The following is a 23,682-nucleotide window of genomic DNA, read 5'->3' on the forward strand; positions in this document are numbered from 1 at the left end:
CCTTCCGTAGCTTAAACCACTCTGTAATTAAAAGTAGCCATCGATCATCTCAACGAAACTTCATGTTTTAAGCATCTGCTTAATTTGACAACAAACATTCTCAAAATAACATCACCGAAACTTGAGCTTCAGAAGGTATTGAAGGACTCATTCACAGGCTTTCAATGGCTAGTATCGGTACCACTATAGAACAACTACGTGTGCAGTTTCTATTTCGATTGTTTGAATGGCTTCCGGGGAATTTTTTTTACCATATCTTAATACTTATATCCTATTCAGGCTCTTTAGCCACCGGTGTCTAAGTGTTGGTGATCAAGCGAGGTGACAAAATAGGCGCGTCTTCATCATCTCGAGATATGAGACTCTGGTCGATTTCTCGTCTTTACTGCTTAATATCTAACACAATCGCACAGACTTTCACGAAATCAGCTAAATATTCAAATTACATTGTGTTGCCTTTAGAACGCTTGTTCGCATTATGATTATAACACGACATTGTCATGTGCACAATGCAATAGAAGACGTACTATAAGGAAGGCTATTGAAATGGCTTTAGTTTGATTCAGTGAAAGTCTTTGCGTTCGTTTTTGCTTCTCTTTAAATCTAATACAGTAAACAAAAAAATGGCGATTCCTGTCCTTTTGTTACCCCCCCCCCCCCCCCATGTATAAATGTTTACGTTCATATAATGGTAACATTTTAATGAGCATTTGATAAGTCTCTTAAATTTGCATTAACTAAATCCGCATTGCGATTTCTGGTATGGCACATTTTCTCAAGAGGGGGAAGGGGTGGGGGCTGATGACCCGAAACCGGATTATTATTATTATTATTATTATCTTGTTTCAAATTCTGCTACCGATTTAGGAAAAAAGAGAGACACTCTATTATGATAACATTGTAAAATGTTTCTTCGTTATCTAAATACACAAGATCAAGATAAAAAATTTCGGACACCGTCCTGCCTGAAATTGAGGTGATGGTTGCCTTTAAAAAGCGTCAGGCGCCTCGTACGCCTACACATGGATCCCCCTTATGGCCATGTCTAGCTAAACAAAACTCATAATTACAAACATCAATATTTGGATCGTTCGTCAACTTCATTCATAACTATTTACAATAAAAACAATTGATCACTAGTCCGTCCATGTGATCACACTTGTCACAGCCATATTTCTTGAGTTCGGTTTCCAATCAAATTATTCCAAAGTCCTAGTCCCACTCTTGTTAGAGATCATCAAAACTCTCTAACAAATCTTTTAATTGATCTACAGCTGATTTTTCGACACCTTTCTCGGTTAATGCAACTTCTAAACTATCTTCATCGTTTTGTCCGGTAACGTTTTCGTATTCGCTTTCATCGCCATTATCGGCTATATCGTCGTCGTCGTCGTCATCTTCGCTGTCTTCGAGGAGGATCTTCTGTAGATTGATCATGGCTGATGATTTAATCAACCCTGATGAATGATACTCTTCGTTATCTTCGAGTCGTCCCTCTCCCTCCATTTCATCGTTCTCCTGCTCCTCTTCATTCTCGAGTTCATCCTCACTTTCATTTTCACGAGGAGGAACATCGTAAATATCCTCGTCGATGCGCGGAGGTTCGTCGTAAATCTGCTCGTCCTCGAACACGCGTTGTTTCTTCGATCGACTTAACCCGGATGATGCCGGCGCTGGTACGGGTGGAGGCGTTAACGGCACGCTCTCGACGTCGCCATCAGACGACGCCGTATTCGCGCTCGACGTCGAGTCCAAATTACGGACTTCGTGTGATCCCTGTCCGCTGTCATCGCTTGCCCGACTCTTGCCGCTGTTACTCATACCACCGCCGTCGACCTTGTCTCCGTGCAGGGCGACGTATTGCACAGTTTGTGGGCTCTTCGTCGTCGACGAGGATTTTGATTTATTGGATTCGAACACGTCATCGTGTTCGACGTCCATGGGCCCGATGGGGATACCTTGATAGTCGGGTGTTTCGCCGAGGTCGCACTCCACACCAGATGATTTTCGCTGCTGGCCGGGTCGGATGTTATCTTGCATGTACTTCTTTATATGAGAAAGCTTTCTCGCACCGGTACTGCTTCTGTAAATCAAACAAAATAATGTTGTCACTTTCTTATTTATTACATCATTCAACACTCAAATGAAAGTGAAGAGAAAAACACAGGACCCTGTTTCTTAAAACTTGCTCAATAACAAGTTATAGTAGTTGTTATAAGCTATACTGAAATCGCTGTATTTGATTGATTGTAAACGAATGTACTTTGATTCAGCTGAATATCATATTTTTCGAAATAAATATTCAATTCAATTGTACTATTCATTTCAAGTAAATTCAAAAAACATATTTTTAAATAGACAGTCACATAAATCATAATTTAACAAGAAAATGATATACATTTTAAATAAATGCCCTGGACTTTAAAACAAAAATTAAAAAAATGGGTCAACTTAAATAAAAGCTATAGGGCCTTGTATGAGGCAAGTCCTGTAACACTATAATTTATATAAGGATAGATAAATATTAAGGAAAAGAAGATCAAAACAATTTACATGCATACACCAAACCAATGTATTTTATTTTCACTTGAAATAAAACGATTGAATCGAATTGTATTGACAAAAATATTTATTCGTATACCTTTTTGCTTCTATTTCTCACACAAATATTAAAGATCTGCTGACAACTGTATAAATTATTCTTTGAAGCTACTAAAATGTATTTATACATTCACATACCAAATAATGTAATATTTGTAATAAATAATAAAAAAAGACATTTGTAATGCGCAACATATCCACCCAAAGGCTGCTCAAGGCGCACAGTGAGCTAGATGTAAACTATACTTAGATACAAATATGCTTCAGTACATTATACATTGTGAAAAAAATGTGTTATTAGTTAAAGTTGGCCATTAGAGTTTTCAGACTGGCCTTGAAATGGTCTACTGATTAACAATCCTTTAGTGTGTTTGGGAAACTGAATACAGAGTTAAATGTAATGCTTTTGACAAAGTAATCTCTACATGAGTACGATAATTCTCAGCAATTCACTCTTTTGACTGCTAATGTAAATGTTTCTCTTTGGAATTGTTGCTTTTACTAAAAAATATCAAAATATCAAAAGACACTTACTCATGCTAAAATGCTTTTTCAAATCTTAAGCTGTAAAATTACATTTATTTGCTGTAATCCTTCGGTGAAAACTTTACATTATTGTGAGGGTATGTACATATTTATAAACAAAATCCCGTGTATAATATATGAATAAGTAATGTGTGTTGTAATGTAGCGTTTTGTTGAGTTGATTAAATTTAACTCTGTATTAATTTTATTTAAGATGGGCTACTTTATAGACAAAATATGATATAATTAAATTTGAGGGTCACTTCCTTTCTGGCTGCTACCTACAAACGTACTTGTTATACTCTCCATGCTTTTTGAAGCGACGCAAGCATGATGAGTGTAACAAGTATGTCGCGTCGCGACGTAGCCTAATATGTATGGTGTTTTTTAAATTGTTTTGATGGAATACAATTGAATTGAAATGACGTTGCCTTTCAAGGTGATATACAACAACAAAAATAGAATCAAGAAATTTCACGTTTGAAACAATGCATCACATCCATCCATCCTATTAAACAAAATGGAAAGAGACATCAGAAAGTTGTTATATGAAAGTCTCCCATTGATCGTACAGAGATGTGAAACTGTTGGCCACACGCACGTGACTAATACATGATTCATTTTGATTAGTTTTGAGGATGTCAAAGTGGACACCGTCACAACCACTAGAGTTTAAAACCTAATCCTTTGCCAACAGGTGCCATATTGGATCAGACAGTCCTAGTCACAAGGCAACAGAAACTCCGTCTTCATCTGTGGTCCACCGCCAAGTCGCCCCTTTGAGGGCGTCACTAGAATATTTTGAACGAGGAGGTAGGGGTTGTTGAATGAATGTGTGGGAGGCTTTACCGACGGAAGACATTAATTGTGAAAAACGAGGTTAAATGTGTCATTATCATTAACACACTGATAAGTCGAAAATACATCTTGCGGTAAAGGAGGTACCCACGATCCTCTATGCATGTACCATACAGTAAAAGTACGGTTCGACAATTTGGCAAAATAAGTTTGTGGTTAGTGAGTTATCTATGTAGCCCCCCCCAAAAAAAAAAAAAAAAAAAAAAGCACACGCATAAGGAGTTTGATGGATTTGCCAAGCGGCATTGTTTAAAGGGGCATTACTCTCTGATCATCCATTCAATTAACAGATGAGGATCGAATGAATTTGCCGATACATCACGAAAGGGGGTGTTACCCCCGAAGCCCCCAAACATCATCCTAAACTCAAACACTTTATTGTAGAGGTTTTGTAGAGTGGATTTGCCCAAATACATTTCTGTAAAAGGGTTATTACATCTGACCCCCTCCCCATTGTAAAGAGGATCCGATGTATTTGCCAATAGACAGTTCGAGTAAGGGTGCCCCCTCCCTCTGACCCACTGTATACTCACTATACTGTCGCTACGCCTCGCGTGGCCTCTTAACAGGCATTCATGACTGTTATCAAAACATCGCATTGATTGTAATGAACTCATAAGATACAATGATACACCCCTTTCGGATATAAATCCAGCCCCCTGGAAGTGGGGAATTGATACATAAGCCATCCCAATTGAACGACAGCTGAGCCATAATGATTCAAGCAGGCTAGCAATCATATTCAATACGTTGATTATTAGGTGATAAAGTGTACTTCATCGAACATTTCCCGCCAAACTCCCAAATATGTGTTCATGTCAATCTATTCTCTTTTGTTGTTTCGTGATAATTATTTCGGATAGGTTCCTAACACATGACTCAACAGTCATCCATATGTTTACTTTGTATAGAAAGGAGAATAGGGTGACTCCTCATTAAGACGCATTGCGTCTGATATAGCGCATGTGATGGAATTATTCAGTCTTGTTGGAATAAAATGAAATAAAATGAAATGAAATGAAATGAAATGAAATAATATCTGGCGCTTTTGATTTTCTTTTTAATTCTTTCACTCACCCGTAACAGGTGTATTTCCAAAATATTTCATACATTTTCTGTTTACAGAAACATGTTAATGGCAAGTATAGCAATTTTGCTTCTCTTCCTAAATCCTAGGGCATAGACCTATTGATTTATTGCTACACGTACTTTTAATTCTCAAAGAATAACAAAAACAAACCACAAGATTTTGTTCCTTTCAGATATTCTTTTTTCCGTTCCCTAAATTATCAAAAGGCATGTGTTTGACATGATATATAAAAAGTACTGAGTTTACATTTAAAAAATAAATCCTTTTGGGGATATAGAGAGTTATGGAGTTAGATCGTTAGATTTGGTATTGTAAGAGACTGGTTAAAACAACTCTCCTCAGCTTTTACAGGATATAGCTCATGTCTTAGTCTTAAAAAATGATTACCTTCTGTCTTTGCCATTTGAATATTTGGATGTGACGTCAGACTTCTGTCGGTTGAAACTTCGGAGTTTCATGGCATTATGGAAGGCTTTCACCCACTGGTCCTGTTCGTATGCACTGTCAGTTAACTGGAAAATAAATCAAGATAAGAACCTTTGATGAAATATATGATGATTTTGTTATCCAAAATATTTAGATAGCCCTTTCAAAAGGACAAAAAGTTATACAAGGAGAATAGGAAGAAGAAATCATGTCACATTCAAATATCAAATTTAAAGAATACAAGATGCGTTTTAGAAGATGTTTTAAAACTTTGATTTGTAATTGCGTATAACAAAGATGGTGTGACGTTATTGACAATGTCTTATCCACAGTTTTGAGGAGGTCTCAACACATAGTGTTAATTTAAGCCTTATACATTACTGATAATTCCTTTGAAAATCATGAAATTAATATGTGCATTATTCTTAAACAATACAAGACAGAAAGATCATAGATGTTTAAACAAAGTATGTTGATAAATCAACCTTTGATTGAATAGATGATCTTGTAGTCTCGTAGGGAAATGCACTTGCCGTATTCAGAGACAAATTACCCCCCCCCCCTCATCGTAGAGCGGTGGCCCCCTAATCATTATATTTTTCCTAATGCAAATGTATAATTACATCGAAATGCTTAATGTGGCCCACTATCACATTTCCCATTCTTCCTTTCTGTTCAATAATTCACAGCTAATTTCAAGTATTGGAAGCTACTGATCCTCATCCCGACCCCCCCCCCTACTGAAACAAAAATCGACGCCCACAACCTTAATGATAGTACTTCCTCTTTGTGCGCTCTTTCTTTGACTTTTATATAATCGTTAAGATCCTATTCTTGAAATACTCACGAATATTAGTGTCTTCTGCAAGGTGATGACCTCGAAGGGGTAATACTTGTAATTTTTGGTGTTCTGTTTCTTCACCGTCTGCACATCCACGAGCGGGAGCACATCCAGACATTCCTGCTGCCATGGCAACCAGAAAATATTAGAAATGAATAAACAAAGGACTGCATGTTGCTATCTCCATGTAACAGTTTCTCATGACTAATAGGGTACAACGGAACAATGGGGACGATGAGGGGAGATTGGGAAATTGAAAACAGGGTCTTGCTTGGCCGCATCCTGCATCATGCTGATCTGGGATTGGATTAAAAAGCTTGTCAGATAAAAGGTTTAGTGCCAAATCTCTTCTTGAGTGCCTCGAGCATAAAATGACCAGTGAAATCGTGAATTATGGGAAATGGATTTAAATCATGCGCTTTATATGATCAGCATGATAGACAATGGGGATGGGTTTTCATGAATAACGCCGTCGAGCAGTAGCGTACGGGGGGGGGGGGGGTGTTAAAATTTGTAGTTTCAAGTTTCAAGTTTTTGAGGGAAAATTTCGCAACGACTCAGCCAGCCGATGAAAAAGGGGGGGGGGGGGGCTGGGGGGATAAGGGCATCTTTTTTTGTCCCTTCAGCACCAAAAAAAATGAGGGAGGGGGTGATCCTCCGAAACCCACACATAAACAAAATTGAGGGGGGGGGGCGGGCGTTAAACCGTCGAGTCTTCTACCTCCTTGACTAGACAGAATAAAAAATGTTTTAGTAATGTACCCTGAATGGTCAACGCAGTAGTCGGTTTGGCGATGTGACGGATGTATAATGTACGAATTTAAAGTACTTTGTATGATTAAAAGTCGATTCCCGAAACACTTTACATTTATCATGTTAATGAAATAGGAAATTGCACGATTATTATTATATATTGTATTACCTTGCCTGTTTATATACAATTTCGATAAAGCTGCCACTTTTCTATACTCAAGATAGACTATAATCAATATTCAAATAAGTGTTTGGAATTTGACATTCATTTCATTTTCATTTCATTTCCTTTTTTTATTGTGTCCGTTTAGGATAATTGTTTATATGCACATGAACAATCTTGCTTCAACATATGAACATATAGGAGCAACATATAATTGACATTCATATAGGGCCCTGTTTTAGTATACATTTGATATAATATACATGGTCATGATGAATATACATTTAAATACTCTTTCTTCTTCTTCTTCTTCTTCTGATGCGTGTATAGGCAAAACATGCACTATCCACGTTTTGTACAAACCATTTCTTACTGAGTTGAATCACATCTTCAACACAGATTTTAAACTTGCAACACGGATAAATCATTCTTTAGTCAATTTGATGTCGACGTTGGTTTTATGTGAAATTTTTTTGATGAGAGAGATACGGAGAGCGGAATATGATCGTATCGTTGCGACAAAACTTATCGCTATATATCCTTTTTTTCAAATCACGTTTCCGTTCTGGTTGGATCCGTACGGATAAAGTGATTTATAGGGAGGATGAATTATAGAAGGGGGATTGATAGAGATCAATTTGGAATAACTCGGGTAAACCCCTACTAATATTTGTGACAATTCTCAGCGTTTTCGATCCATTTAGTGATGAATAATTGACGTTGGCGGAAAAGTATCTATGGCAACCATAAATGATAGGCAAGGTTATTCAGATGAAACGGAAACTATGGTCACTCCTAACTCATGTAAGTATATAAATAGGACATAATTTTATATTCGATTTTTCCGCCATCGTTTTCAAAAGACGTTTTAACCTTCGTTCTGTTATTTCTGTTTTGCGCGCGTTTCTTTCTATACCCATTTTTGAACATCGTACATTTTCCATCCTTCGCCCATCTTAATTTGGTTTAAATTGTTTCTCAAACTTTCCCTGCATTTTTAAAAAAACCTATTACCATTTACAGAGTCTTTAAGAATCGAGCATAAAATTTCACCTTTGCTTCATCATGTTTTACTCATGTTTTTGTTTAGTCTTTGATCAAACTTAAAGTAAGCAAATTGACCATGATCAACAACAGATTTTTTGATAACTTTTATGTAATGGAGCTCTCACACTCTGCCGTGTAGGCCTACCGTCCACCTGCCGGGCTATTAAAAAAACAACAGAGTCCAGAACGTTGGGTTTTGAGCGAACTTGTCCCCGGCCGCAAAAAAAAAAATCATAAAATTAATCTTTTCACCGTTTCGTTGCCATCTTCTGACCGTTCTCACCGGGCGCATACCGGGTGTTGAACGTGCTTCTACCGTCTTCACCGCCCAGATTGACTTTTGTTGAAAATTTTGGCCGTTTCCATACCGGGCCCATACCGGGTCTCGAACGTGTGCACCGGGTTTGTAGCAGCCACCTACCAGTCACTTGGCGTCCCCTCACCGCTCGGAGCGTCCTGTGAGCGAGTCCCCGGACTGCTGACGTCATGACACGACTGCCATAAATACCCCGATTTGAACGGCAACGGTCAGTCCGCTCTCCATTTTTCATCACCGTTCTGTAACGGGTTATGAGCGTGTTGTGAACGTGTTCATACAGTGTGACCGTTTTCATAACGTATTCATACCGTCCTCATACCGTTCAACACCGTCCTCTTGCCGCTTACTTGCGGCCGATGCCAGCCGGCCAAAGTTTTGAACATGCCCAAAACTTTCGCCGGGTCCCACCGGGTGTAAATAAGCGCCAACGCCCTATTAACGTGTTGCCCGCTTTGATAACGAACCACCGTGTGCCCTCGCCGTTCTCCACCGTCCGCAGACATTTTCGCGCACGGTGGCACACGGTAGGCCTACACGGCAGAGTGTGAGAGTCACTTAAAGCGCTGCAGTTAGTTTGTAAGAGCGCTATAAAAATGACTTTATTGTATTGTATTGTATTGTATGATATAAGTATGATTCACCTTTGTTTTGGGATTAATTTTCTCCATATTTTAATCTTAAAACGAAATTACATTTAATGCCTGTTATGTTATCTCCTTCTAACTGAAACTGAAACTCATCGGTCTCTCTCTATCTCTGTCTATTCTATTTATATTCATAACACATGGCCTAAGATAAAGAACCTGATAATATAAGAATTTAACAAACAGAAGGATAGAATATCAACCGTAAGCATGATACGCATATACCTTTACTTCCTTAAAGATATTCCTCGACGAGAAATGTCGAATATCACAATACAAGTAAGGCCTAAAATAATACCTGACCATATTTTAATCTACAGCTCCGGAAATGTATCTCGATGAAACCTAAGATCCATTACATTGAATTGTTCATCGCAATCCAACAATGATAGTTATTATAATCATTCAAGGAAATGCGTGTAGCGTGTTCTGAGGTACATGAGGTGATGAAAATGAACATTTTGACACCTTTGAGGCTTGGAAGTTGAAGTATCAATGTTATTGTGTTTCACATTTGCCAATCAAGGATTAATTTTCAACAATTATTAAAAAGTTGTAAGATTGACAAAAGAAAGAGGGGAAAGACATCTTAGGGGAACATCGAGGCTTTCAAGGTTGTCAAAAATAGCAAAAGAACAATAAATATTATAAACAAACCAAAGAACAAGTTAATTAAATGCTTTTAAGCAGGCATTGACAGAATAGATATGTTTTAAATGGGTTTTTTTTTTATAAAGGTAAATAGCTAGTGAATCAGCATCCTTCATGAAATTAGGGAGGCTTTTGGAGCTCATATGGCTATGGATTTAATGCCCGCTTATCAGCATTAGTTCTATATGGAGTACCGTGTGCTTGTTGGACCTCTAGTAGTGACTAGCTGGAATGTTTTACATGAATGGGATGAGAAAGATATACGGAGAGGGTATACTTACATCACTCTTTTTGGAATCATCTTCTGATTTAAATGTGATGAAAGCATCTTGGTTCAAACAAAACCATCGCTTCTTTACACTCTGAAACGAAACAAATTATATATGAAAGTGAAGAACAAAATGATAATGGATATTACAAAAAATAACAAAAAATGACAAGAAAATGTCTAGCCTTCTGCGTTTCCTATAGAAATGTGTAAACATCATAATCAGGTATTACATAATCCGAACATAATTACAATTATAGGTGATACTGTGTGATGTTGAAAAATTGCCTTTATAAAGTTAATTTCTTTAAGTTCAATTATAGAGTTTCCAAAATGGCAATTTGTGATTTTGTCGGTAAACTTCTGATAGGATGATTATAAGGTTATATTATGTCATATATTTATCCCATGCCTAAAACACAATTTATTGAAATCATTAACACTTGAACAAAGCCACATTAAATGTGAAATGTATTCCTTTATTGTATATCAAGATCTACGACGTCATAATCAAATCGTGAATTTTAAATAAAATACATCTTCAAGTTCATATGTGAACAATGTGAATGAGAGTTCAGTTCGGTGTAACTGGTGGAATGATAATATGATAATTATCAGATAAATGATATAATATTATAATGATATCTGAATGGTGCAGTGAAAATATTTTAAGATTTTCTTTTCCTTTTCATTTTGCATGAATCAGCTTAGGTTTTATATTGTTACATTTCTTGTGAGTCTAAAGAAAATAACTTTCATAATGAATTTCTGCCAATGTGTTATGTTTTCGAAACAAATTAATCAATTCAGTGCTTGTTCACAGGAAAAAAATGTTTCACTTTGCACGAGTTGATATATCCCTTTAAAAGATTCTAAATTAATTGACATGATGAAACCGATTCGTGAGTTTCTCTACGTAGCAGGGATATTAAAAATAAATTCGAAGTTTTGAAAGAGTTATGTTCATCTAAGCTTACTTTCATTCTTTTCACTTTTAGCCTTGGGTGTCATTAAATACCACGCTATTATTTTTATAGCTTTCTAAGTTTCATCGTAACAATACAAACGTATACAATTATGAAAGTGATGATAGTGCTTAATATAATAACAAAGCTCCCGTATTAGTATTTCGTACTATCCATTTTAAAGCAGGAAACAAAAATTCGATTTAAAACGAAAACCGGCTACATACATGCATCCGTCATACCTTCATTGTGCGATCAACAAAACATTTTGACACTTTACTGAATTAAAATTGTAATATTGTGATCAAAATGCACTAAATCCTGTAATATGTAAATAAATCTTCAATCAACCACTGCCCGAATATAACGTGATGGTTGCCTGCAAATTGGTAACATTCGGGGGAGGGGACAGGGGAGGGGGCTACTCTTTCAAGTATGCCTAGTGCCCCAAAAAATATATGCAAAAGATGAATGAAATAACATTCTATTTTCATACACGCTATAAAAACGTATGGGTAGAATATTATTGGAGCCATGTTGGGTAAAAAAAAAAAACATGCATGTTTGTTGGGTATTTTATCAATAATTGTTTTACAATATGTTATGTAAAAGTCCCCCCCCCCCCACCCAAACATGCATGTTCCCTTCCGAGGCAACTCTTTGGGAAGTGCAGTATCAGTGTGTCAAACTGCAATTTCTGAACGTGTGATTTTAAGTACAGTGCGAAAAAAGTTTCTGGTTTGTGAAGGGAAAAAAAAGGATAGAAAAGTTTGTTATCTAGAATCTGAGTCAATGAAACGTTAGTTGCACACACCCTTCCCAGTTGGTTGGCCCCACATTAGACCCCTGTTTAAGTCTTGTCACTCTAGATCCAAAACAACTCTCAAACATGATTCACCGGCTGGGAAGTCGTGACAAAACGAGGCTAGATACTTTAACGATTGGCAACACCTCTGCGAAGGCGACAATCCGAAATATATTCATGGCAACCGTCACTCTGAATTTTTGAAAAAAAACAAATATACATCTAATGCCAGATAGATATACACTGTATATATAATACCCATTGCAAATGAGGCGTCATTTTTTGCGTTATGTTTGCCTATCAGCCAGTAATGTCGTGGAGTGTCGTGGTCGAGTGGTTTAAGGCGCTTGACTGGAGATGCGAAGGTCGAGGGTTCGAATCCCAACACGGCACGATATTGACCTGTACTTGCTACTATCCACCCAGGTGTTAAATGGGTACCCAGTAGGATGCGACCGTCATTGTTGGTCAAACATTTTTTGAGCGTCAAATAACGCCTGGCTGGAATGCTCCCCAGGGAGTGGAGATTGTTCACACAGTGTGTGTGGGCAAGTATTGAATCTAATGACCGGGTTAATAGTATGTCTGCAGGGCGCTTAGAGACATCTTTGATGTATTAAGCGCTATATAAAAGCCGATTATTATTATTATTGTTATTAATTCAACGCAGTGTTTGTATTTCATTTTGTATTTTCTCAATGTTGTACACTGTCACGTTGAATGAACTCTGACATAGATTTGCGTCAACGACGGGCCCGGTTTATTGATCATATTTTGATAATTCAACATAGACGTTATCCCCTTTTATGCATGTTGTTAAATAACTCATGATATTTACGTTAAAATAAAATCAGTATTGACAATCAAGGCTATTTTTTTCTCTCAACTGAACGTTGTTAGATACTGACAATGGTACTCGCGGCTGTCACAAGAGTCACCTTGACAAGGAATTAAATTGCGATGTTTGTGACCATTAGATAAATTAATAAAAGTAGATCAACAGCTATTGTACACAAATATGACAGCTATTGATTCACACATAATCAAAAAGACAATGGGAAATAAACCCGATAACTATTATGTTTTACATCAAATACATATTTGCTTAACACTCAACATTATAAAAGGAAATTAAACTCAATCTGTAATAGACACGCAACCCATGACAAAAGAACCCATTGTGACGTAATCGATCAGATAGATAGATCAACAGGTTATTCATAGTCAGAAACCAGTTCAAAAATACACTTTTCATAATCATCTGAAGGAAACTAAGTGTAAGGTCGCATAAATCTGTTACCAAAAAGGGACGGTTTCATATTCCATTATTTTTTTACTATCAAAAGCTTTTTATTTTTGTATTCTTTGAATAGGTATGAAGAAGTATAACACTCAATTCATTAGGAGCAATTAACTTAGATATCAAAATGGTTTACTTTGAAAGGAAACATGCCCTTCCATGAAGTGGGAAAATATATTTCTGCGATTCATTACGGGACAATAGAACTTATATTCTCCGCGAATTATAAATACAGGCCTTATAATCCCGCTTATCCCAGTTTCCTTTTTATTCCATGAATGAATGACTACGAAATTGAAATTAAATCATACAATTGGAGTGTTTTCTACTCCCACTGTATATGGTAACGAAGTTGGTCCGTTGAATATCAGTTAAGTCTGGTCTACATGCATACATATCAATCCAAAATTATGAGTAAGTAAATCTTTGTAAAATACTGACAAATAGGTTTTGTAAAGAATAAATGCAGTACCCCATTTCTCGTGAATAAAGGCCCAGGTTATTTCAATATCGCATCTAATTCTATCTCTTTGAAAGCATATTCACAACTTTAAGATGGGATAAGTTTATGAAAGACATTTTATGCCCACATGCAGGTTCGCCCCCACCCCCAATTAAAAAAAAATCGTAACCCAACGGTATTTTTATGTTATAGGCAAGTTAGACTCAGGGCAATAATTATGCCGAATGGTTTTACCGTCGGATACAATCAGCAAATTCTTTCCACTGCAACTACCGTGAAAAGGGAAAATGGAAGGCGTATGACAAATTGACAACGCTTGCCCATCCCCATCCCCCCCCCCTTCCCCAAATCACCCAATCCCTTGTCTCAACTATATATCAGCTCTATACATTTGTGACTCTATACATACAGGATGGGCTGACTCAACCATCTCTCTCTCCCCCGGGGAAGGGGCCGGAAGCAGCTCAGCGAGCTACCGGCGAAGTGACTCGTCTATGAACGCGTCCCCGTGAATTGTACATCTTTATAATACATCTATACTGTAAGCTGTTCAAAGGCTTGAAAACGATTTGACAGAATTCGTAATGACAATTTGACCAGAGTGATTCAATCCGATTTCGATCATGATTTTCTTGTAGATTCACCTCCCTGAGGGAGGGTAATCAGTAGACCCAGTTCTAAAGATAAGTTCACTTGACCTACAATATTACAGAGATCATCATTGCAAGCTTAGGGGAAAAGATTATCAAATTTCCAAGAAAAATTGTTAAAGCTAATACAGAACATTTCGAAATCACTGCAATAACATAAGCTACATACTTCCAATAGTCCAATAGTACGACATTTAATTCGAATATTATCAATATTATATAATTATGAGGGATGGACTCTTGCATAAGGAATATACTCCTTAGTTAGCCTATCCCTTCACGTTCATTATTTTATGTTTTTTGTTTGGATGAGTGGTATTTATGTTCGTTTATTCTGTACTTGAAAATGTGAATAATGTATTTTTTAAGATGTCTTGAGTGTTAATAAATGAACTTGAAATTGATCTTGATAAAATCACAGATATGAAATAAAGGAGTAATTTCAAGAAAACCATATTACTTTGCTTGAGTCTATCCTTGAGTTGTTCTAAAGATTGTCCGAGGGTTCTGCGACATAGCAATAATTGGATTCAATCCACCGAAACGCTTTTGACAAGTGTATTACAGAACTTGTACAAAGGGATCATAACTAGGAATGTTTAAGCTTATTTTAGCTTATAACGTGATCTCATATGAGCTTATGCTATATGTAGGCTATTAATGTCCTCGCATGACATACTATCCAATACTTATTGTGTGTTATTCTTATTCAACTTTAAACTTGTAATACGTTGATTTATGATAATACGAAAATGTATGAGCCTTTTATTTATGACTTCAGTATTGTCAGAAAGAAAAATACTAAGTATGTATATATAGTTCATTGTTCAAGTTTGTAAATATGACTTATCCTTCATTTGCCATGCACGTACGGGAACTTCACAGGTGGAATTTAAGAATAAGAAATACAAAGTTAATGAGATAATTGTGACAATATGATTTATTATTGATAGATACATTTTCTCCTCTCAGAGCTTTATTGACCAGTTTCTATGACTCTTTAGATTGATCAATACAATTCAGAGTTCTGATATAAAATATATCTGTCAGGACAATTTATACCCACGTTATGGGCAGCAGTCTACATTATATCTATTGAGATTTTCCGCCACACAATGCTGATGGGACATACGTATAGTTTATGGGGATTTCCCCGGCACAGCACGATTACGTCATCGTTCCGGAAAATAATCATTATTCGCACGAATGTCCACACGTAATCATGGTAATTTAATATAATTGCGATAGGATGTTTCATTATTCAAGGATTGTTCAAGTATTTCCTGCCATAGAAAAATATATGATTTCTAGCAGGAAACATAATCGAAAGCTGAGAGACACCGATAACATTACTCAACATGCTTATAGCATATAGGGTTTGTTACATTTAATATATTCATTGGATATCCTTATTTACGACATAGTGTTTCTATTGAGGAGGTGAAATTTATATGAATGTTATGAAGTATTAAAATATTCATGATTACGAATTTTACTCATTGAAATGCTTTTCAATTATAATCCCCAAATGATCTTGATACTTTTTAAAAAAAACCATAATAACTACTTCTATTTGAGACCGTATAACTGCTGATTGCAAGACTATCTTGAGCTCTGGTATGGGAATCATATGTCGAGAGATCATGACTATAATTTATTCTGCATTAATTGTTTATCCTGCAGTAGATTATTTGTATATTACCTCATGATCGGTGTAATTATATTTTGTTACATATCATAATCGTTGTCATGATTCTTTTTCTGCTGTACAACACCTTGCATCATTTGCATGCATTATTAAAGGGCATACAGCGAATTTAAAAAAAAAAAAAAAAATGTCACACATTATATGTATCTACGTGAAGCCCTTTTTACATTGATGTAAACATATCAAATTCGCTGCCATGATTTTGTTCCAGTTATAAGTTTAAACAAACGACTAAGTGCAGTTTCTATCTTGAATTAAACCACTTGCTTTCGAGTTGGCGCACTCTTGCAAACACTCCGTAGTTGTCATTTCCAAGGGCATCATAAAAAAATACTGTAGTATTATTTCAAGGAATACGAAACATAAACACACCCATTTTGCTTTAATGTCAGTGTAGTCCTTTTGTATTGTCATAATACGAGTCAATGAAAAAGCCATGGATTTCAAGGAAGTATGATAAATCATATATGGAATATACAGGTCAATCTTTCAGACCGAAGAGACAAACTATAAGTCTATGATGTAGGCCTACATGTATAGAATAACAGGAAAAAAATCATGATAATAATCATAATAATAACGATAATAACAGTAATAATAATAATAATAATAATAATAATGATGATATTTATTTTTACCATGAAAGTCTTATCGGCTTCAATGCTGTTCTTCCAGAAGGCCCTGCAATTAGTATTATCCCAGCCCGATACCCATCTACACCTGGGTGGAGAGTATGCTAAGGGACGTTAGTGCCGGCCGGGGCTGGGACTCGAGACACCCTTGGATTGAGTCGAGAACTTGTATATGATATTATTATCGTCGATTCTGTAATGTTGCTCTGTTGATTCATATTCAATCCCATCCATTCAGTAATTGGTTTTGCAATAGCAAATTTTAAATTTTCTTGCAGTTACAGAGCACTTCACAGTTTGCTCCACAACGCTGTATAAAGGACCACGAAAACAATAAAAACACCAGCTGAGCCAAATGTAAAACAATCCATGCTTTTTATTTAAACAATATTATAGTAAGAATGTTTCATAACTTTCCTCTAGTCTTAAGTGAGAAAAACGTGAAGGAGAACATGTATTCCTTTTGTTTCAATCCCGTCATTTTTTGTACATGACTATAATTCCATACAATAATTGAATGTGCTTGTTGGTGACAATCGCGATGTGTCACTAAGCTGGCGGCGAAAAAGATTGGCCTAATGTGAAAACTTGAAAACAATCAAACTTGACAATGAATATAAAGCAGCTGGAAACTACACATTATTGTTGGTGAAAGAGCTCAATAAATTTCAATAATCATGAGATGCGGGATGAGAGGCCGCATCCCCCCCCCCCCCAACCAAAAAAGAAGAAGAAGCGAATTTAATAATTGAGAGGCGTTTCCTCTCGATAATAAATTGACCTTTCTCTCCACTCAAGGCCGATATGAATCTGTTAAGTCACCAATTATTAGAGCATTGCCAAAACGGGTTGTGGTATGAAGTTGCCTGTCACTAACTCTCCCTTCCTTATACATGTAACAACTCTCTCTGAATTACGCAGGTAATGTTTGTCTTTTTTAAATTGCTGTTGAATATCTTCAGCAAAACTGTTGGCGAACTGTACTGCCCCCACCCTTTATTTAAGATATTTTTGAGACGCCCTTGTCGATGCAGACATTGCCCCCATGTGAGGGGCAACCATGATTCATATTTCACGTCAATAAAAAATCCTTCAGAAAATGAGGCAAAATTTTCAATACATAAGGAAAAAGACCTAAACTAAACCCATGCAATTTTTTTGGCTTCGATTGTAGAATGGCAAGTGTTTTCAAAGGTAGACAAGTTTAACCTTGATAATTTAATTAGAACACTTTTGGGGGAGCCAAGAGTCAACCCTTTCCTCCCATACAAATTACTGAAAGTCTGCAACAAAACGGTTGGCAAAATGAATCAAATTAAAAATTAAATTGAGGAATTAATTTCAATGTGACTTGCTTTTTGTTTGTCTCTTTAGTTACAGAATCTTGTTACATGTATTTCCATGAAGAAAAAAAAAATAACTTTCGACACTCCATAAAGCACTGGAACAACTTTACCCCTAAATAGGGGGTTAAAGCTGGACTAAACTTTGTCAAGTTAGTCAAGTTAAATAAATCAAAGCGGAAATTAAACTGAAAGATTAACATGCTTAAAGGAATATATGAAAATTTAAAAAGATGAAATATCGATAAAAAGATTTGGGAAATGTGTAACGAAAGATAACATTTACGAGCAAGTTGTTTTGACTAACTTCGACTTGCATTTAACTCACGTTCTCATGTTTTTCGTAAAGACTAAAGTTGTGTTTTTCGGTGAATGTTTATGGATTAAACTTTTTAAAACCATGTTCGGTTCGTTTCTTTACTTTAGGCTGGTCTGAACAACCCATCTGCCGCATGACAAATAATTCAGAATATTTTAGACTTGTGCCCCCTCCCTCTCCCCTTCCCTGTCTGCCAGAGAACCCTGTTTCTGCCTCTCCCTATTGTTTTTACATGGTTATTAAATGCACAGGGGGTTGCATTTGAGGCTGGAATAGGGAACGAAATGAGAATCCAGCAACGTTTCAGGAAACAAAAAATCTCTATTGAACGATATGACTAATGATGACTTCCAGTATTAAAGCGAAGAATTATTCACGACTTTCATCAGAAGTTATAGGAAACGATGGCGAAACAAGCATTAAATATGTTTCTTGTAGGTAGGGGAACGGATCCTGTCAATCTTGGTTAGCTTCTGATTTTTAAAATAGATTCACGAATGACTCATTTTTTGAAAAGTTTGATTTCGGCATTCAAGACTTGATGGCGAGATGAATATATTTCATACTTTTTATTATCAAAAATGGGTCAACCTTTAGTTAAGGATTACGTTTCCTTTTAGGTTGCAGCCTATTCAGTTTTTTGTCTTCATGTCCTTGTCCAATATGTTTTTAATGTTTATTTTATGTAATATATCTGATTTGTATATGTTTGTTTGTTTGTTTTGTTTTTTTTAAATTTATTTTTTTAAACTGAATGATATAAAATTGAATTGAATTGAATTGCATGATGAAAAGAGAGAGAGAAAGGAGCCATTGGAAAGGGGGAGTAAGTAGAAGAGGATAACAAAGTTGATTAAAATATTTAAAGACAGGACATAAAATATAAAACTGAAATTTAAAATGAGAGAGAGCTAGAGTGAGAGAAAGACGGAGACATATAGAGAAGCAGACAATGATATACTATCAAACAGAGAGAGAGAGAGAGAGAGAGAGAGAGAGAGGGGGGGGATACAGACACAAAAGGGGGGGGGGTATAAAGTAAAGATGAGACATTTTAGAGAAAGAAAGAGAGAGAGAAAGGAAGAAAGAAAGATAGAAAGAAAAAAAGAAACGCCAAGTTGAGATAAGAGAGCAAATGGTTGTTATAAGGAAGGACTTATATAGATTAGAATATATCACTATAGAGACAGACATGTACGCACATGTAATGTTGATCCACATTATTTTTGTTAAATTATGAGTCCTCCAAGTTGTGTATCAACCACCTTTACAACACCGAAGAGAACAAACTATTGCAATGTTCTTTATGACGTCAAGACAGATGCGAGCGATACCTCACTCACTCAAGGGATTTCCCTGATGTAATCACATTGATCAACGCACGCTGAAAACTTTCTCTGACGTATACGTCGAAAGAGAGAAAATAAGCGAAATACTCGTCTTACCTTACCAACCCCCTTTTTCCTTTGGAGATATCCTTCTCGATAGGTCTCTGTTTCCAGCTCTTTGCCCATATCCATGGCTGATTTTAACTCGACGGGCGAAGAAAAAAAAAAGGTGAAAGTTTCAACAAATTTGCAGATTCATGACTCAATGGCGCGAAATTATGATGTCGTCTGCGTAACCAACACAGGGTGTTGTAAGGTATCGATAGCCTGTAGTTGAGCTGATTGCACGAATCTCCAAATTAGTCCATTCCTGCTCATGTATGCACAATGTAAGATGTCTTCTTTAGGTTTTTAAGCACTCTCGCAGTCCACATAAGCTGCTGCAAAGCCGTACTGAAAATTCCAAAATATTTATCGCTTAGCCCGTCATCGGTTGAAGGGACCTGCAAGTCGGATGGAAAGAAAATTGTAAGAAAATATTAACATCTTAAAGCTAATGTTTATTCACAAACGTACGAATACAAAGCTATTTTCACAAACGATATTTAAAAACTGCATGTGGTATTTAACGAAGGGTATATGCCTAAATTTTAAAGAGAAAATTGACAAAAAGACAGAGAGGGAAAAAAGAATGACTGTAATAAAAGAATAAATAAGTGGTTGCTACTTCTATTTCGAAAAATGTCAGTAATATCACATGATCATCGTCTATATCCTTATCTTTCTGTTCATTGCTGCACGTCGATCGTCATAAATAAAACAAATCCATTGTGTATATAATTGTATAGACTGTAGTAATCAGAGAGAGAGAGAGAGAGAGAGAGGGGGAGGGGGGGTTATACTTCCTAAGTCTCTGTCTCTCATCTATTAACACTAGATAATTTAAGTTGCTTCTAAATGACTTAACACCCGTTATCCATTACTCACAGGCGGGATGATGTTACTAGTTTATAAGTCCATGTTTACAGCGTGTACAGCTTGCACGAGAAACACAATCCACTTTAGGTAAAACCAAAAGCGGAAGTTGTAACGAGAAATTGTATGAAGGTGCTGCTCTAGACTTTAACCATGTTAATTAATTGGAAACGACACCCAAATTGCTTATCAATGGGCTTTTCTTTCAGAGCGAAGCGTTTCGTATGGGATTTCCCCTTCCAACATTATTCCATCGACAATTGGGCAATGTTGACTTACTACGTCCCAGGTAGACCTATTTCGTCACCGATAAAAGGCGGTGTTATTGTACCGTAGGCGTAGCTAAGAACTGTTCAGGCCTTTGAAACAGCAACCACACTCTATATACGACTGGAAACTATTTACTCAACCATAAAAACGCACAATGAAAGCGGGGAGGACCCATTCAAATATATCTTGCTTTACTGGTATTGTTAACAATAGCAGACGATCAATGACAACAAATCAGACATCAAAAGTAGCTCTTATAATTTCAACCTTTGGACCAAGCAAATACTGTTCATTTGCAATCATGCCTTGCTTTTGATATAAAATGAACGTGGGGGGTGTAATGTTTTACTCTTTTCAATATAGTTTCAGGTATTGATTTTTAAGGTAGGTATACTCAGCATAAAATATCTCTCACGCTATGATAATAATGCACAATGTTAAATTTAGTAAGAAATAGATAGAGGCATCAATTTTAGTTTGTCATTTCGTTATACTGTGGTTGTGTATAAGACTAATGCTAGTTTAAAGAAAAGCATGTAGGTCTACATGTATATAGACCAAGAAGTATTAAACAAACACCAAACTTGGAAAATATTAACAAATTTCATGTATGCGTTGAAACGTTTACCTCAATAAATTGCAATCTTTGGGGCCACAATCACACACAGCATTGCAAACCGAAAAATACACAAAAGTATATATTTGAAAAAATGTATACTTGCCATAAACATTTCTTAGCACATTTACGATTAAAAAGAGGATCTTTGTTCTAGATCTACGTAAGTTTGCCAATACAATACGATTCTTTAAAAAAAAAATACATTTTTAGATTAATTCATAAAAATAAAAAATGTTTTTAACTTTTAGGGATGTATGTCTAAATCCGACAAACATTTTGTATCAAGTTTACAGTGTGAAAAATGATTTACTTACAGAATTAGACGAGATCCTTCGATTAGATTCTTCCCGTCTCGTGTAGGTATCTCCAAGCTTTTACGTTCGGTTTGATCCTAATGCACTATTCCAACTAGGCCTATACGTCAATTCCAGATACGGTCTAAACTCCGAGTGTGAGTAACTTTACGATGCAACTTTATGATGCACCTGTTGTAAACTGCACGGAGCGCGCGGGCACGAGGGTGTCCGCGCGTTCACTGATCTGATTCGCTGGAACGACGCACTTGTAAAGTCGAGTTACATAGTATAGTATTAATGACTGCTTTGAGAGAAATAGTTGTTTTATTACGCTCAAGGGAAGGTTAGAATTGTGCTATTCCCCGAGGCTTGCCGAGGGGAATAGCCCAATTGTAACCTTCCCGAGAGCGTATGAAAACAACTATTTCTCGAATATTAAAGCAGTCATTAATACTTTTATATGCCGAAAAAAAATAGACTAAAAAATAAAAAATAAAAAATAATTTACATTTTTGTCGAATGGATTTGCCCCCTCTCAGCCAATGGCAATGGCAATGCACCCAAACACTGGTACACATTATGCTTCTCATAATTAAATGGAGCTCTGTTCTTTTCCGTCATAACCCGTCCCTTTTTTTTATAGGGCAAACACTCTGTTAGTCCCTCCCCTAATCTTCAAGTTTCCTATTCTCTTATTTTATAATAATCAAATGTATTATACATGTACATTAACAAACAGCCTAATAATGCTAACACACTCACAAACTCATACACAAAGATCATTTGAACACTTTTTCATTTTAAGGTTTACCTTAGGATTTTTTTTTTGTTTTTGTTTTTTTGTTTTTTGAGGCCGCCATCCTTGTCAAGCTTTGCTTATGATTGCGGTCTCCTGCACTTTTCCAATAGAAAAGTTCGGATAATACTTTAAATTTATGATTATATGTTATGGAAATATTAAGTTTCGTTATCATAATTATGTACATATATTATGTAAAAAAACATTTTGACATGAAGAAATTATTGTTCGTTTATGTTGTATTATACCTTACATTTATATTCTTTGTTATTCAATTATATTTTATATGGAAAAAATGCAGAAATAAATTCAAATAAAAAATATATATATATTTCTACTATGGTTACGTAGAATATAAGTATCTAATAAAATTTTGGTACCCGGCCTCCTCCATTGTGATCCTCTTCCCTAGAGTGATGTGAGAGGGATGTGGGATCCCCATGAGAAAATATTATTTCCTAAATTGTGCTCTCAGTGGGAACAATGCGGGAACAATGTCAGAGAATAACTGCGACCCTTCAATCTTCCAGACAATCCTAAACTTCTCCCTGCCTGCTCTCGCTGTATAATCAAATTATTGATCTCTTAAGCGTATATTAGATAATAAGTCATTTTGTCAGTTAATTGGGTAAATCAGAAGAAGGTGAATAATTATCAAGCTGCTTTTAAAACCTCATAAATCTTTCTTTAAATTTCTCCAAAAAGGTATGCAGGTAAAGCAGGCCTAAATAATTATATTCTTATATTTGAAAATGTATATACTCATCCTTTCCCGCATCATTATTGGTATTGATTATGTTTTATATCTGAAGAAAAAAAAATCATTAAATTTGTTTAAAATGTGTAATATTTGATTTACTGTATGCTACTTTGATTGTATTCTTTTTAAAACTGTTTATAGTTGTGATAAATTTTCTGGGCCCCATGTAAGACCAACTTTTGTTGAGTAGGCTACCCTGGTAAAGTAATTATAGATAAATTAAATGAATGAATAAATAAATGAAATAAATATCATGTAAGGCAA

The 23,682-nt window shown here is 36.0% G+C and overlaps 1 protein-coding gene across 2 annotated transcripts; it reads right to left on the reverse strand.

The window, feature by feature from the left end:
• Nucleotides 1–843: 843 nt before the first annotated feature.
• LOC578035 (ATP-dependent helicase FUN30) lies at nt 844–21,915 on the reverse strand. 2 transcript variants are annotated; one of them, XM_011670726.2, is made up of 6 exons: nt 21,878–21,915; nt 19,817–20,202; nt 10,200–10,280; nt 6,348–6,461; nt 5,462–5,586; nt 844–2,083 (listed from the first exon to the last, which is right to left on the reverse strand). In XM_011670726.2, the coding sequence occupies exons 2-6, from the start codon at nt 19,889–19,891 to the stop codon at nt 1,228–1,230; spliced, it is 1,251 nt and encodes a 416-aa protein (XP_011669028.1). In that variant the 5' UTR covers nt 19,892–20,202; nt 21,878–21,915; the 3' UTR covers nt 844–1,227. The 2 variants fall into 2 exon arrangements, with proteins under 2 accessions (XP_011669028.1, XP_783317.1); XM_778224.5 differs by having other exon boundaries at nt 6,348–6,464.
• Nucleotides 21,916–23,682: the final 1,767 nt, after the last annotated feature.

This window comes from Strongylocentrotus purpuratus, unplaced genomic scaffold (genome assembly GCF_000002235.5).
Source record: "Strongylocentrotus purpuratus isolate Spur 01 unplaced genomic scaffold, Spur_5.0 spur5_contig_861, whole genome shotgun sequence".
In the NCBI taxonomy this organism is placed as follows: Eukaryota; Metazoa; Echinodermata; class Echinoidea; order Camarodonta; family Strongylocentrotidae; genus Strongylocentrotus; species Strongylocentrotus purpuratus.